This window comes from Numida meleagris, chromosome 1 (genome assembly GCF_002078875.1).
Source record: "Numida meleagris isolate 19003 breed g44 Domestic line chromosome 1, NumMel1.0, whole genome shotgun sequence".
In the NCBI taxonomy this organism is placed as follows: Eukaryota; Metazoa; Chordata; class Aves; order Galliformes; family Numididae; genus Numida; species Numida meleagris.
In genome coordinates, this window is record NC_034409.1 from 190,616,547 (window position 1) to 190,633,919 (window position 17,373).

General features: G+C 45.4%; 1 protein-coding gene across 3 annotated transcripts in view; it reads left to right on the forward strand.

The window, feature by feature from the left end:
* Positions 2,416 to 17,373, forward strand: part of NARS2 (asparaginyl-tRNA synthetase 2, mitochondrial (putative)) — a 53,495-nt gene continuing 38,537 nt past the window's right edge. For 2 of the 3 annotated variants that reach the window (XM_021382929.1, XM_021382931.1), the window contains exons 1-5: positions 2,441 to 2,702; positions 6,211 to 6,320; positions 7,122 to 7,242; positions 7,959 to 8,099; positions 11,509 to 11,589. In XM_021382929.1, the coding sequence (XP_021238604.1) occupies positions 2,562 to 2,702; positions 6,211 to 6,320; positions 7,122 to 7,242; positions 7,959 to 8,099; positions 11,509 to 11,589 (594 nt within the window). In that variant the 5' untranslated portion in view covers positions 2,441 to 2,561. The other variant, XM_021382939.1, reaches the window with a different exon arrangement.

Here is a 17,373-nt window from a genome sequence, read left to right on the forward strand (position 1 = left end):
GAGTTGTGTTTTCACTCAGCCAGTGCCATCTCCAGCTCTCTTCATGCAACAGAGGCAGTGGGAGGCTTGCTGGGGCTCCTGGGGCAGTGGAGATGGCGACCGTGCTACCAAGGGCTCAGAAAGCTGCAGAACCCTTTGTCCCCTCCATGGAAACCCCTTGTCCCCACCATATCATAGACTCATAGAATCATAGAATGGCTTGGGTTGGAAAGGACCTTAAAGGTCATCCAGTTCCAACCTCCCTGTTATGGACAGGGTTGTCGACTGCTAGATCAAACAGCAGATCAGGTTGTCCAGGGCCTCATCCATCCTGGTCTTGTACACCTCTAGGGATGGAGCATCCATATCATGGGAGCCCTTGTCTGCCATTATCCTGCTCTGCTCTGCAATGCTGCGGCCTCACTGTGTGCAGATTTGGGCACCACCTTGTTAGGACATAAAACTATTTGAGAGCATCCAAATGAGGGCTACAAAGATGGAAACGGGACTGGAGGGCAAGGGGTGTGAGGAGTGGCTGAGGGCCCTTGGTTGTTCATTCCAGAGAAGTGGAGGATGAGCGGAGGCCTCGTGGCAGCCTGCAGCTCCTTATGGCGGCCTGCAGATTCTCGCAGGGAGCAGAGGGGCAGCGCTGAGCTCTGCTCTCTAGTTACAGACAGGGCCCAAGGGAACAGCATGGAGCTGTGTCAGGGGAGCGTCAGGGGGTGTGGGGAAAAGGCTCTACCCCAGAGGGCAGTGGGCATGGAATAGGCTGCCTAGGGCAGTGGGCACGGCCCTGAGCTGACGGAGCTCAGGGAGCATTGGGTCACCGCTCTCAGACATCAGGTTTGGGATTTGAGTGATCCTGTTTGGGCCAGGAGTTGGACTTGATGATCCTTATAGGCCCCTTCCAACTCAGGGTATTCTGTGGTTCTATGATTCTCATAACAGTCAGAGCAGAAGGGCAGGAGGTGCTCCAGGCATGGAGCAGCAGTTCCCTTCAGCCCAGGAGATGTTCATGTTGGAGCAGGCTGTCCCCCTGCAGCCCATAGGCACCACATGGAGCAGATCTTCACATGCAGCCATGGAGGAGCCCATGGTGCAGCAGTGGATGTGGCCTGGAGGAAGCAGCAGCCCATGGAGAGCTCCCACAAAAGTAGATCCTGGGCAGGAGCTGAGGAGCTGTAGCCCAAGGAAAGGAGCAGGTGGAGCCAGGGTGGAGCAAGGGCACAAAGTGACCACAGAGGAGCAGCAGAGATGAAGCGTTATGGATAGATCGCAGTCCCTATTCTCCATTCCTCTGTGCTGCTTCAGAGGGGATAAGGTAGAAGGGAGAGGATAGGGAGGAGGTGTTTGTAGTTTGCTTTTAGTTCTTACTGCTCCAGTCTGTTAGCAATAGGCAATAAATCACATTAATTTCCCTTTGCTGAGTCTGTTCTCCCTGCCATGGTGACTGGTGAGCGAGCTCCCTGTCCTCATCTCAGCCCTTGAGCCCACAGCAGAGGGGTAAACTAGAAGACCACAGAATCACAGAATTGTAGGGGCTGGAAGGGACCTCTAGAGATCATCAAGCTCAACCCCCCTGCCAAAGCAGGCTACCTACAGCAGGCTGCACAGGTAGGCGTCCAGGCGGGTCTTGAATGCTTCCAGAGAAGGAGACTTCACAACCTCTATGAGAAGGCTGTTCCAGTGCTCTGTCACCCTTACCGTGAAGTTGTTACACACATTTGTGTGGAACTTCCTATGCTTCAGTTTGTGGCCATTTCTTTATCACCTTTGTGGCCCTCTGCTGGACTCCTTCCAGGAGATCCCTGTCCTTTTTGTACTGGGGAGCCCAGAACTGGACACAATACTCCAGGTGAGGCCTGACTAGGGTGGAGTAGAGGGGAAGGATCACCTCCCTTGACCTGCTGGCCATGCTCTTTTTAATGCAGCCCAGGATGCCATTGGCCTTCTTGGCCACCAGGGCACACTGCTGGCTCATGGTCAACCTGTCCTCCACCAGGACCCCCAGGTCCCTCTCTACAGAGCTCCTCTCCATCAGATCATCCCCCAACCTGTACTGGTGCATGCAGTTATTCCTCCCTAGGCGCAAGACTATACACTTACTCTTGTTAAACCTCATCTGTTTCCGCTCTGCCCAGCTCTCCAGCCTGACCAGGTCAATCTTTAAGGTCCCTTCCAATCCAAGCTGTTCTGTGATTCTATAATATTTACTCCGTCTGTTTCATAAAGACGGGCAGGGAGAGAGCTGTGCAGTGCCCCTCAGCCGCCCATCAGCGAGAAACTACTGCCACCCCCCCCCCCGTGAACTACACTTCCCAGAAGACCTTGCGCCCCCCCGGCGGAAGAGGCGGCCCTTGCAAGCTGGCGGTCTTCCCTCCGATTGGCCCGCTGGGGCAGCCCGCCGAGCGGCCATTGGCTGGGGCGGTCACGTGAGGCTCGTCGCCTCTGAGAGGTCGTGAGGCGGCGGAGCGGGTTCCTGCGTCCCACGGGGGCGGGTTGAGGCCGGGACCCTCGGAGGCGGCGGGGCCTGTGGAGGGGACCGGGCCTGTGGAGGGGACCGGGCCTGCCCGGCCGCTGCCATGCTGGGGACCCGGGGCGGGTGGCGAGCCCTCCGCTACTGCTCCTCCTCACTGCCGCGGGAGCAGCGGGTACCGGCGGCGCGGCTGCGGGTCCGGGAGGCGCTGGGGGCCCGGGAAGCTGCGGGCGAGGTGAAGGTGCAGGTGTGTGGCGGCGGAGCGACTCCCAGGCGGTAACGCGACCCAAGGCCGGAGCGAAAGGGAGAGGAGCTCTCAGTTCCTGAGCTTCGGAGATGAGGGCTTTAGTTTTAGCCTCTTGTAAACCTGTCTGGTCCCCTTTGCTGTCTCTGTGCGGCTCTGCCCGTCCCTTATCACTTGGTGGTCGTTAGATCAGATGCAGAGCTTTGAAATTACCCTGGATGTGTGCAGGGAAAGGTCCTGCCTATGGCGGGTTACACTGAAGTGTTTCTCTGTGCAGCCTGGGTTGCATTCCCTGTCAATTTAGGAAGGCAAACCGTTGTCTTTACACTGTTATCCTACCCTGTTGTGAGCCAAAGTAGACTGGGATACGTTTTTAATAACCAGACTTTTTCCCTTTTCTCAGCACGGGGTTTTGTCCTCCTTTTCTGGTGTGCCTGACACACAGCAGTGCTTTTTGATGCACGGTCCCTGTTTGAATGCAGCTGTACTGTTTCAGGGGTTCTGCACCAGTCTGTTAAGGGCTGGGGTCATGACAAATACCAGCACATCGATATTCCTCCATGCACCTCGATACTGGGAAGAAATTCTTTGCTGTGAGGTTGGTGAAACACTGGCACAGGTTGCCCAGAGAGGTTGTAGATGCTGCCACCATAGAAGCAATCAAGGCCAGGCTGGATGGGTCTTTGAGCAACCTGGTCTAGAGGGAGGTGACCCTGTTTATAACATGGGGATTGGAACTAGGTGATCTTCAAGGTCCCTTCCAGCCCAAACCATCCTATGATTCTGTATAGCCTAATAGAGAAGGAAGAAGCTTATTTAATATAGATGCTTTTCATCTGTAGTTTTATGAATTATGCAGTCTGGAATAAGCCACTGCTAAACTGACAGTACTGCCTTTTTGTTTCCTTGATTCTTTGTTGCCTTTCCCTTGTGTTGACACACATGGTTTTGCATTACGTTGGGCTGGAGAACTGATCTGGCTTAAAATGATCCTTATTATGAATAGATTTTAGTTACTGGAAGCTGCAGCCTGATCTGAATTGAAACTGACACTGAGCAGGGCTTCTGATAGGGTGTGAAGTGGTCCAAACGCTTCTGCTACAGCCTCTGCTCTCCTGTTATAAGCCTGAGGGTAAGCTCATATTTTCCTGTTGTAGGCTGGAAGAGTCATCTCCTTGTTTAACAAATCCCAGTGCCACTTGATGAGGTGGGAAAAAACCATCAAGAACGTTTCTTTGTTCAGGGCTTTTTTTGTTTCCTTGCAAGGAAGGAAACTAAGAAAAACATCTACCATTATGCATCAAGTGTAATGTACCTGTTCTGGGGTTTTACTGGAATATAGGAGATTTGCACAATAACATTCCTGAAGCTGTTGTCCGTAATGCCTTTTAAACACCTGTTGCTTTAGCTATAAGAATATGAGGATGCCATGCCAGATAATCAGACTTTACTTTTAGACTTTTTTTTTTTTTTTTTTGCATTAACACTGCTTCAGGTGGAATTCCCTACAGAGGACGTTCAGGTAAACACGTATCTGAATTTGTGAGGCTGGAAGAAAGGCTGAAGTTCTGGTAATCCTTCGTTTTATGGCCTAAACATCTTCCATAGTTCTTGCATGCACCTTCCCTCCCCAGTTTGGCAGGGGTTTCCTATGGAGGAGAGCTAAGGGTTCTATAGAAAACCATGATACGAGGGCAGACTTGAAATGTGCATGTTGTGCATTTGTGGTGGATTGTTTCCAGTGTTGGTCTCCTACTGTGAGCCTGTGTAATGCTTTATCTGATTTCGTAGTCCCAGCACAACTTGAAGAATGCTTTCCTTTTGTTACTTCTTGCAGTTTGTTCAGTATAGTCAGAAGCAGATGGATTCAAATAGTTTTGTCTGGTATAAAATCCCTAAAGCAGTTGGTGAGTTTCAGGTCTTCGAAACTGTGGGCAGAAGACTAAAATTGCAGGAAACGTGGGCCCAGTTGGTTTATTTAATCGGCACTATTTTCATTTGTTCTCTACAGTATTATCATAACGTGAGCTGGAAACTTCCCAGTGGATAGGTTTTGTTTTAATGCCAACTTTGTCTCAGCTCTGGTGAGGTGAGGAGCTGCTAAGGGAGTTACGTTTTGGATGCCATGACTTTTGCGTGGTGCCTTGCTACAGACTGTAAATTTTAGATTCTTTTATTTCCTGTTTCATTTCTTAAAATGCATCATGGAATTCCAGACTGATTTGGGCTGGAAGGGGCCTTTAACCCACCTGTTCCTGGCCTCTGCCATAGGCAGGATGCCTCCCGGGAGGCCAGGCTGCTCAAAGCCCCATCCAGCCTGGCCTTGAGCACTTCCAGGGATGGGGCAACCTGTGCCAGTGCCTCCCCACCCCCCAGTGTGAAGAATTCCTTCATTATATCCAAACTAAATCTATCCTCTTCTAGTTTACAGCTGGTTGCCCCTTGTCCTGTCACTCTGTGTTTCTTACAAGCCCCTTTTATATATTCGAAGGCCACAGTAAGACCTCCCTGGAGCCTCCTCTTCTTCAGGAGAAACAATCCTCATTCTCGCAACGTTTATTCATCTCCCACTGAACCATGAATTGTTTTAATTCTTTAATTCAAAATGTGTAAGAATGCTTCTTTCCTTTTTTTTTTTTTCAATGGGGACAGCATGCCAATATTGATTTTTAAGGCACAAAGAGAAACATGCAAAAGTGTCAGAGCATTAATTTTGATTTTTGTGTTGCATGAATTATCTGTTGGCTGTAATATCATTGTTCCAATAGTCCAATGGCTTTGGGCTTGTAATCAAAAACAACTAGTGAACAATTTCCAGTTGGAACCCTCTTACAGGTGCTACAGCAACAAAAATTGGCACTAACATTGTCAAAATAGCCTTGAGTGCTTTAACTTAAAGCACTGTGCATTCCCACACGGTTGCAATAAAAATGTTCTGGAGGGAAATAACTAATAGAAATGTGTACGTTGCTAAAATGCTTTTCGTCTTCAAAGCAACTCTGCCACTTGCGTTACTCTAAGCTGCACAGAGATGCAGGTAGATCTTAGTTATGCTTGCTTTACTCCTGGGGAGAGCTGGGGTCTCTGCCTAAGGTTTCATTCCTATTTGCTTTGAAGTGAACAGAAAAAAAAAATGACATTGTTGGGGTTTTTTTTTTTTTTTTTTTTTTTTTTTTAAGAAGTAAATGGCAACAGTTAAATAGTTAAATCTAGAAGCTAAGAAAGAACTCACATGCTCAGGAAAAGTTGTTACGATGAAATTACTTCTTGTACAGAGAGGAATACAGCATCCTGTAGAGAAATTTTTTTTTTTTTTTTTTTTTAACTTCCTTATAGAGAAATATTTCCTTTGATTTCAATGAAAAGCTGAAATAGGCCTGCTGTGGCGTGTCCAGCTCTTTGGAGGGGGAAATAAAAAAAACAAAAAAACAAAAAACCAAAAACAAAAAGAAACATGATTATGCAGAGCCCGTGACAAGAAATAACAATTTTCTTTTGCTTTTACCTGTAGGGCTGGGTCCGCTCGGTCCGATCCCAGAAGGAGGTTTTGTTCCTGCATATAAACGATGGGAGTTCTCTGGAAAGCCTCCAGGTGGTTGCTGATCCCAGTCTGGAGAATAGGTGGGTCAGCTTCTGATACCTGGAGAAATGTGTGTGTCAGTCAGTGCTCAGAGGGATCCACAGAGTCCTCCTTTCCTGTGCCACGTTGCTGGAGGAGCCTCCAGCAGCTGGCACTTGACCACAGGGAAGAAACAGCCACAGTCTGGGTTCCCTGGTTTTGATTTTAATATGGGGCTGTGGCTTTGTGGTTCAGCTGTTTGGGATTCATTTGGATCTCACTTTCTTAGCTGTAGTAGCCTGAGTGTTCTGGACTACTGCTGGACCTTCTTGGAAATCACACGCTGTTGTCAGGGATGACTGTTCTCCAGGTTCTTGGGTAACCACTGTTGTTCTTACCATGCTAATTTGAGAGATGGCTCCGTAGGCACACTTCCTAGATAGGTGTGCCTGTTCTGTTGTCAGAATAATGCACTTGTTTTCCAGCTTCATTTTCTTACTCTCAGTTGTTCTTTGAGGATTTCATGACAACCCAGGAACCTTCTGTACATTATTTGATATGTTTTTTTTATTTGTTTTTCTCATAAGCTTCGTTTGTCCACACCAGTACTCCTTCTTATAAAAGCCTCTCACTTGTCCAACACTCCAGTGCCCTAAATTCTTCCAGTGATTTGTGAATTTATTCTCACTTTCACCTTTTAATAACGTCTGACTGCATTTGGTACATCATCAATTACAAGATGAGGTTGTGGCTATAGTGCTTAATCTCAAGGAGTCCCGCTAAATTAGAAGAGAGACTGCTGTTAAATTGTAGTTGCCTTTGTATCAAGAGCTAGTTAAGTGCTGCTGTTCTTGGTTTTGCAGAGACCTGACTTTTGGAAGTGCAGTGGAAGTACAGGGGAAACTGGTCAAAAGCCCTCACAAGATGCAAAACGTGGAGCTGCAAGCTGAAGCCATTCGTGTGGTGGGACCTTGTGATACTTTGGTATGTCACTGCAGCAGAGTCCAACTGGTAGGATCGCCTTGGGAATGAATGCCAAAATGCCCAACTGCCCAGTAGAGAGTGCTTCAAACTGTGTTGTTTGTTTGTTTGTTTTCAACTCAGTGTGTCTGCAGACTTTCATTTGGCTGCAGTGTATGTAGGGTACATCACATGAAGATAAAAAATGATGGGAACGCTGTGAACGCTGTCATCTGGGGCAGCGCTGTTCCTGTGTGGAAGCAGGTGCAAATGCTGGCAGCTGAGTGAGTGCATTTGTCCCACCCTGAAGCAGTTTCCTGGGCTGCGTCGTTTACCTGGTAACTCCGGCCAGGCTGTGAATCAGGGAAGCAATGGATCTGGCTAAATGCACCAGATCATGAAGGCAGAATAATCTGCTGCAAGCATGTTTGGAAACAGCTCACTGTTGCAGTAGTGAGATGAACAGTTAGCTTCCAAGGGAGCTCAACTTCTGAAAGATAAAGCATTTCAGAATGCTGCTACTTTTCTTCTATTCATGGCTTAGAAAAAATTAAAAAATAAAATGTAAATCTGCAGAGTACTAGAGAAGGTGGGGAAAAGCATTTTTTTTTTTCCTCTTCTTTGCTCTGTAATGATGATTGAGTTTTAGAACGCAGAGACTGCCTTTCCATGCGTAGTAATAGAGATGTACTGACTCCATGTCCTCATCCTCTTTGTTTTTCTTTGCTTGTTGCTTTCAGTCTTTCCCCTTGAAAGTCAAGGAGAGGCACCCACTGGAGTACGTCCGACAGTTCCCGCACTTGCGATGCCGAAGCAACGCGCTTGGAGCCCTCCTGAGAATCCGCAGTGAAGCCACGGCAGCAATCCACTCATTCTTCCAGGTAGTCCCCGCTGTCCTGAGCTTTATGTGTAGACCACTACCTGGGTTAGGCCTCACAGGAACACGTGGAGAGGAAAGGGCCATCATGTGTTCACTGCATGGTAGTGTTTTTTCAGGGCCAGGCCAGGCTGAGACCTTGACCAGGGTGTTGCTGATGATGAAGTTTGCACGTTGGTGGTCTCCTTAGCGTCCTTCCACCTGTTTTCCTGTTAGTTATTTTATCCCTTTCACTTAGTTGCAGTATAATTGCCTGCAACTGTGTGTGTGGTCTGTAGCACACAGCATAATAAGGAATTATTTAACACACTCTCAGCAGTGACCTTGGATAGTAGCCTCCTCCTACGTGGAAATATCTGCTATCCTGGAAAACTGCAGACAAACAGACTCAGACCTTCATGTTATTGCTGTCGTTTCTTTTTATCTCTGTATACGAGTCTGTGTGGATGCTGCTAGCTGAGATTAAGAAGCTCCTGTTTTAATGCATTTCCAACTGATGGATTGGAAACACCTGTATTTCATGAATGTGTACACACCCTCAAGCTGTGGGCAGGGTGTAGGCAGTGAATTAACTCTGATTCTAGATTCTCTACGGAGACCATGTGATTCTTTGCATGAGTACATAAAGTAAGAAAGCAAGTCCTCTAACACTGGAGCTCTTTCTGTTACAGCTATTCTTTCTGTTTCAGTTGAAATAAACTGGCTTTAGCTGGAGTAGAAGCATATGCACAGCATTCCTATTATTATGTCTCAAAGAACAGACTGGAATTGTTGAGGTTGAATTTCTGGCCCTGAATGTGCTCTTCCTTTTTGCTTGCAGTGATGAAGAAAGCTTGCTTGCTCACTCAGAGGCTTGTCTGCATGAAATTGTGTGGTATTTTAAAGGTTGTGTTTTAAGAGCTTAATAGTAATATCGTGTCAGATAAAGCTGCTGTTAGCTTCAGCATTGTGCCTACTCATAATACAGAACATGACTTCAGTGGGAATTGGTCTCTGCTGGTATCGAGCCACTAGATGGCAATACCTACAAAACTTTGTAATTTCAAACCTGGCAAGGAAGCCAGCTGATACCTAAAAGCATCATATTCTGACAAAGGCTTTACTTCTCCAGGTTAATTCCATCTCAGACTGACATAGTCCTGTTTAAAATGCTCAGAATTACTGCAAAATACGAAGTATTTTATCATTGGCAGCTACAGTAAAGTTAAGAGATGAGGAAGGGATAAGGAAGACCTGCTATTTGCAAATGCTTATGTCACGACTCTTCTAGCACCAGGAATGGCTGTAGCTTTTTTCCTTTCTGATGGAAGGAAAGCAGTCTTTTTAAATTGCCACCTACATCGTCCCCAAAATGCTGCAATTTCAAACTTGATGTTGTCAGGTTGCATGATCGCTAGCAAGTACAGCTGCAGCCTTTTTGCTCTGCAGAGCTGTACAGAGCAGAATGGTGAAAGAAAATAAGTGGTTTTAGTTCTTTTAATCCAGAAGCTATCTTAACTGCCTGTAACTTGAAAAAAATCTTTTTTCTGATCATTTACAGCCAGCCAAATGACTAATGCTAAATGCCTTGGATTTGGACATTGAAGGCTAAAATGCCATCTCGAAACCTTCCTGAGTCTTGTGGTCCGTGAGGGTTATGAAGTGTGAAATGGTTGCATTGTGAATGACAGTCTGCACGTTGCATCTTGATCAGTTCTCAGGTTTGTCAGGGCCGGTGATGTGACATGTAGTATTCCAGGAGCTTTAATAAGAGAAACTGTGCAGGAGCTTTTTATGAGATCCCCGTGCTAGACACCAGTTTTCTGACCTCTGCAGGTTGTGCAGAAGTTCTCTTACATGCTTTGGAAAGGGATTGGAAACATATATCTTCTCTCATGTGGTGTTAATAGTTGCTGTTTAAAAAAAAAACACAAGTGATATTCTGAAGTCTTATGGAGCAGTGAAAGGACCCATGACCAGCAGGTCTCTGGAGCATGCATGGGATTATGGGAGAGAGCTGCACTTCATATTGATAGGCTAAAACTGTCCTTCCTGAGCAAAGCAAATAGTTCTGGCTCCCAAACATCTTTCTGTGCAGTAAGTGGATCTTTGTGAGATGCTCCTGGCAGCCACCTGGCAAGCCAAGGTCTTTGCACCTGTAACCAAGGTAGCCTGGAGCTCACTGTGGGGACTTTGCTCTCTCTTGGTTGTGTTAGATTACTTCCACAAAATACACTGCATGTCCATATGAGTTCTTTGGTCCTAATTCATTTTAGTTTGATTCCCAGAATGAACAGTAAGTCCTATTCCTGTTTAACTAGTTGATGGTAAGGATCAGAGGTTGTGGTGTGAATTGAATTTGTATTACCCTGGTAAAATCTGTGAAACTTCAGCTTTTATGAGCACTCCTTATTTGTTTGGTGGTTTTTAGTATTTTGTGTAAATAAGATAATGGTAGTTGCCTGTATCATGGTAATGCTGGCACACCCTCATTTTTAGAAGAGTTCCCTTGTACTGGGCATTACAGTGGTGCAAGAGAAAACAAGTCCTTCTTGTGTGGGAGGCCCCAGAGCTGGATGCAGTACTGCAGGTGTGGCCTCACAGGAGCAGGGTAGAGGGGGACAGTCACCTCCCTTGACTTGCTGCCACCCTGTTTTTGATGCAGCCAAGGACACAGTTGGCTTTCTGAGCTGTGGTTGCACTTTGACAGCTCATTTTGAACTTCTCATCAACCAGCAGCCCTAAGTGCTTCAATTCAGGGCTGCTCTCAATACCTTCTCTGCCCAGCTTGTATTTGCGCTTGGACTTGCCTCAACCAAAGTACAGGACCTTGCATTTGGCCTTTTTGAATTTCAGGGTTCACACAGGCCCGCCTTCCAAGGCTGTCCAGGTCCCTCTGGATGGCATCCCTTCTTCCAGCATGTTGACTGCAACGCTCAGCTTGGTGTCACTGGCAAACTTTCTGAGGGTGCAATCAATCCCACTGTCCGTGTCAGTGTCAAAGGTGTTAAACAGCTCCGTGTCCCAGTAATGAACCATGGGGAATACCACTTGTCACTGGTCTCCATCTGGGAATCAAGCCATTGACCACAGCTCTTTGTGACCATCCAACCAATTGCTTATCCAGTAAGCAGTCCATTCATCAGCTCCATGTCTTTCCAATGTGGAGGGAATGCTGTGGAGATGAGCAGTTGCAAAAACATGTAGCAGTAGCATAAATGTAATTTCTTTAGGAAATAGGGATGAAAAGTACAAGTAGTACACTTGGAATTGTAGCCCTCTTGTTTTTGTCCATGTTAGGCAGAAGTTGCCTGATAGGGTGCACATACTGTCCTGGTTGAGGTCTGATAGCTGGGTCATGGTTTGTCCTGGTTGAGGTCATCTTCGAAATTGTTATCTTCAGCTAGTAACTTTGAGTGTTCTGTCTGTTCCAGGATAATGGCTACGTGCATATTCATACTCCCATAATTACATCAAACGACTGTGAAGGTGCTGGGGAACTCTTTCAAATTGAGGTAAGTTGCAGTGGGTAGAGTTGCTTGATTATTATTATTTTTATTTGTTTTTACTTGCAGAGCAATTTTGGAATCATTGAAGGTTGGAGGAAGTGTTTGCATAAAACCTTTACTTTATACTCTTCTGTGATTTTTTTTCTTAATATAGCAGTCCTTTCCTTTGATGAATAATTGAGACAGAATTAAACAGATTACTCTAAGTCCTGGTTAGTACGTTAATCAGTACCTTTTGTACTGATGAGTTATTTTATCCCTGGTGCTCTGAGATAGACTAGTGAACAGGAGATGGGATGGGACATTCAGGACAGCCTAATATACAAAAATACGTTAGCTCAGAAATTAAGGATGTAATTCACCTTAGTTCTTCTTCTCAACCCTGAGATTACTCCTTAAAAGAAATTCAGCAATATCCAAAACTGCTTTTCACATGTATACGTTCCTCCCAACAAGTTACTCCCATTGCATATTGGAATTCTTCCTACTGAAATTGCCTTGTCTCCTGATATTGCTGAGTCTGTTTGTCCACCAGATTACTGCCACAGTCTGTCATTTTCTGAAGTACTTGACATCTTGGGTCAAAAGTGCCTGTGAAACTTAAATCCAGCTATAAACACTAAGATTTTCCCCGCAGATTCCTCGTGATTCCTAACCCCCCACGTTCATGAATCATAGGAAATTCCATCTGCTTTTTATACTTCTGTATTTGAAATGTACTCTTCTATCTCAGACAATTACATCCATTGCCACTTATGCTCATTGGCAGCAGCCTTGCTGGTGAATCATCTGTAAGCAAAAGTAAAACTGTTGAGGTAGCAGTTGCTTGCTGCGGGATCACGTCTTCCATTCCGTGCACAGCCTCATGGCAAAAAGCCTCCATCTACTCGTTCTTCAGGATGTCACAGTCTAACCTGTGCTACTAGTGATTCCCTTCCAGAGCAGTACGTATGGCTCAGCTTTTTGTTTGCTGTGACAATAGAGTTGATTAGCTAAACTAAATTGTTGCTGTTTAATTGAGATCCCTTAATGCTACCAAAGGTTCCCTCCAGGCTGTTGCATGCAAATTAAGATGTGAAAACAAGTGGCACTTAATGATGAGAACATTATGCAGTTTGCAGCTGTACAGCATATTACATCTTTGGTGCAAATTGTATCCACTTGAAAGCTGTAAAGGATGCAGGACTGGAGTGTAGGTGGCTGGTAGTAGCAGAAGCACTGATGCAAATGTAGATTGAGGTGGTAAAATGTGAGTCTGAAACTTGTATCAGCTGGATCTTAACGCACAGTTCAAGATAAAAGCTCCTAATCTCTCTCTAGCGTGATTGCTTACCTGTAAAGTAATACCAGTCCTGAGGAAACTGGGCTTGAAAGCTGTGGAGTAAGTGCTGAGTCATATACCATTGAAGAGTCTGCCCCACAAAGAAGAGCCTTCAGAGAAGTTCTCCCTGATTTGTTGTTTCTTCTTTGAGCACTGCTGTATCGTCTGGCCTGATTTAGTTAGGGCTTGGTTTCCTTTCCTCAGAGCTCTGCTCAAAGTTGGTCTTGGCTAGCAGAGATCCACGACTGTTTGCTGTACTGCTGTGCCTGCTGCGCTCCGCGGGAGCAGCGAGACAGTTTCATGGCAGTGGAAATCTTGGGGGACACGAATCTTTCCTTGGGAGAGCGTCAGTCATGGACTTAAGATTTTAAGACCAATCCTCCAGTTGTGAACAGAACATAAATTGATGTCCTTTTGCTCCTGAATTCGTAGTAGTAAAATGTACCTGCTGCTGACAGTCTGCAAGCAGACAAGGCTGGCTTTTCTGCACTTCTTTTTATTAATTCCATTGAGCAGATGGGTAGTATCACCAGTTTAGTTATGCTGCTGTGAGTGGAATAAGCTGAAAGCTTTGGTTGAGTAGCCTTTAAGACTACAGTAGTTTTAATCCTCTAATGTCTGGCCTCTGTTCAGACTACTGTATTCTTTAGAGATGGTGGAAAGTGAAGGGAAGAGGAGTCAATTTTCACATGAGACTTGAAGGGATGGGAAAGCAGTACCCTGAGTTAGAAGGGAGAAGCTTTTTGAAGGCACATGATCTTTGATTCCTAGACCTCTTAAGCCTGTGAGATTCATGTTTGTTTATATGTTTGGCTTCCTCATCATCTTTGTTTGGCTTTGAGGGTACTGATTAGTCTGTACATAGTTTTGGTTGGGATGTTCTCATAGCAGGACTTAGAATGAGGGGGAATCCCTTTTGCCTCTGCTGGGCAAATCAATTCAAGAAAATATTTTTGAAAGGAAGGGTCCTGTAGCAATGAGAAGAGGGTGGTAAACAGAGGAAATATTAAAAAAATTAATCAGGAGATGGTAAGAACTTCAGAGGAATCCTTTGTATTTGAGATTTTTCTACGGCTTAAAGAAACAAGTTTGAGGAGAAACTGCTGGAAGTGTGAAAACAGGCAAATCTTAATCTGCACAGAGAACATCAGCAACACCAACGTGCAGGTTTCTGCATCTTTGGTAGTGTCATCTTTCTGTGGCACCCTGGAGGCAGGAGGCCTCTTGGCTGTGCTGTCCTCCTTGAAAGAAACTTTCTGAGAAGTCCAGAAGAGCTTTGCATATTGAGAGCTGGCTTTAGTGGAATGCAAAGTAGGACGAGGTAATCCTTGAAATAGGGAGAGTTAAGATCAACAAGGTGAGATGGCCCTTTTTATTTTCAATTCAATCTGAGAATAATTTCTGTGTACCAGCTCTTTGAGAACCTTAGGGGAGATCCTTTCCTTGTCTTTTTTTCTTTTTCTTACTTAAGTCTAAAATCCTTAAAAGCTTTGTACATTGCGAGAAACTCGACTCAATCTACATCTGGGGCTTTTCCCTAGGAAATCTGTCTGCCTTTTGTCTTTGTGACCCAGCTGTGTGTCTGTTCCCTGCTATTTTCAGCAGCCACCCACTCTGTCTGCAATGTCGAAGACTGTGCATTCTGGGTCTCCTTCTGTCTTTTTGACTTTGCTCTCTGGACAGTTGCCTTGTTTGACTGTCCTCAGCTGCTGTTGGGAGGTCACAGTCTCCTCTCCCCTCTGGAAGAGCTTTCCCGATTAAAAACCCTGGGCAGCCATCTTCCCTGCCACACAGCCTGATAAAAGAACTTTGCATGCAGTCACTTAGCATGACAGTTAAATTGGCATCCACAGCTCTTTGAAGTAGATCTTGCACGTGTCTAGTGTTACCTGCAGACCTATTCTTTTCTGGGACAGTGCTCTATGTCTGAGAAGAGGTGCAATCTACCTAGTAGCTCCAGTGGAGCTAATACATACTCTGCATCAGGCTTACCTCTTCCCACACACATACCTCACTGCATTTGACTTCAGTGCTTGACGGATCAGACAAATTCATTAAATGAAGGAATATTTACTTTACTGTAAAAACTTGAGAACCGTCCAAGTATTGTTCTTCTCTAAAATGCATCCAGAGAGGGTATGGTGATTGGTTTTCTTACCAGTTGCTCACAGGGAGGAATGTAACTCTGGATCCCTGGAGAGTGTAAGTTCACGGCTGCACGTCCTGTGGAACCAGAAATGTGTGTCTGCTACTGAAACTTACTCCTACCACACTTTCAGTACTTCTGAAAAATAACCCTGTCAACCCCAAGAAAGGCTGGGATCTGCTGGGGAGAGAATCACAGTTAAATTCAACAGGATTAGCATCCGTCAGGTGTTTCCCCTTCAGAGATGTGTCACAGTCTGGGAGGCAGCCAGTACCTGGGAGCCTGGGACTTCAAGAGAGCTGCTCAGCAGGGCTCGGCGTAAGCTGGAACTGAGCTGAGGGAAGGCTTGCTGTCATCTTTCCTGGCTCTCCCAGCTTCTGTTTTTCTCTGCCTGGTTCTTCACTGTCTATAATTCCAGTACATCTTCGTGAGATGTTTCTCTCAGCAGCAGCAGCTGACCAGCTGGACTCCCACTGGGCCATAGCAGAATTAGGGCTGGAATTGTAAGGAGGGCTTCTTGGAAGTTAAAAATTCTGCAGTTTATCTAAAGGAGAAAACCCACTCATGTTTGTAATAGGGCATCACATAGGGTAGTCTGGATTGAAGTTGTGCTACTGTGAAGCTTCAGCAGTGTGGTAGTGTGGGCCAAGTCTAGAGCTAACGCAGTGATTTCTATGAGCTTTTCAAGTCGTCTCTGATCTCTTCGTGCATTTGCCTTGCGTGGAGTAAAAGAATCAAACAGTTTATACTCTCCTGAAGCAAATTGCCTCAAGTAGAAGTTAATACAAGACTGACATCAAAGCAAATAATTTTAAATTAAATCATTAGACATTTGAGAAGGAGAACAAAACAGGTACTAAATCCAGTTGTTCTCGTACTTAAAATGAAAATAAAAAGCCTTTGATGTTGTTGTCAAATCCTAGTATGTTGATAGTGCATTCACTCTGAAACACCGAGATGTTTCATACAGACCCCCCTCCCTCTCTCTCCACTGCAAGTAGAGGACTTTTTGACTAGGAAATGGAGAGAACTTGAAAGCAAACACATTATTTCCCCTCCCTGACTTCTATCAGGTAGGTATTTTTTTGATTGGGAAGTGGGAAACAAAGCCATCAAATTGAAATAAAAGCACAGGGTTGTAGCTTCATTTCTCTCATCTTGAACATGAAAAAAACAGCCTTGCTCTGTATCTGTGAAGAGGTGGCACCATGAATGGGATTATTTATAATAAAGAAGCAGGCTGAGCTTAAATCTGGGGCATAAACACTTGAGAACGTTGGCCTGAGCCTCTTGGATGTATGGAGTGGAGAAACCACTTCTGGTGGGTTAGTCAATATTTGCATATGTGGAATGGGAAGTTGCTAATTATGAAGGCATCCCTTCTGCCAAAAGAAAAAGGGAGTCATCTTCCCTGGGTGGCAAGTGGATCCATTAATACCAATGGGATCACAGCACCCATTCGTCAAGATTGTGCCTCAAAATGAGGGGAAGTGGGGACCTGGGAAGGTGAAGGGGAGGGTAAAATTTTATTTAAGTTGCTGCATTCACTCTTCACCTTCTGTTGGAAGCAGCCTAGCAGCTTCTTGCAATGCATGCTTACATCTCAGGACCTGAAGGGCCTATCAAACTGGCTGCAGGTTTTTATAGGTCCAGTTGAGCTGTAGTGTCTCAGTTTTCCTTCAGTCACTTGCTGTTGTGTCTGTTTTCCCTTTGCCTCGCTGTAATTACATCTGATATGAAGAATGAAAAATGACACGAAGTCATCAAAAATAAACCAGGCCTCAGCTCCTGGAGACAGCTGTATCCTGTTTGTGGCTTTGGGGGAAGTATTGAGATTTCATGGCTGATTTCTTCGGTGCTTTTCCTGCTTCTAGTCTGTCTTTTTCTCATTGTTTAGAAGTTGCATCCTACAGGATTAGGTGGGATTTTTCACTGGTGGGACAAGGAATGTTACTGACCTAAACTTCCAGTAGGATGAGCTGGGGTGGTACATGGCTCCTTCCCTCTAGCTCTCTAGCCACAGCTCTGGAACTGTGGTATGTGGATGCTTATGTTTATTAATATCCGTATTGTTTTTGAATAAATACACTGGATTTATTTGAAGAAAACAATAGGGGCCTGCTTCTGCATCCTTGTTTTCTTTTTTAGAACTACAAAACCTACGAAACAAAGGAAGCTGTCCTGGGGTTGCAGCAACAAATTGTCCTGCTACCATTGATCTTTGTGTATCAAGGCAGGCTCGCTCTTTTCTGTAGCGTGGTGATGTGAGGAGATAAAACTGCTCTATGATCTGCCTTTGACAGTCTCTTTTTTATCTTTGTGA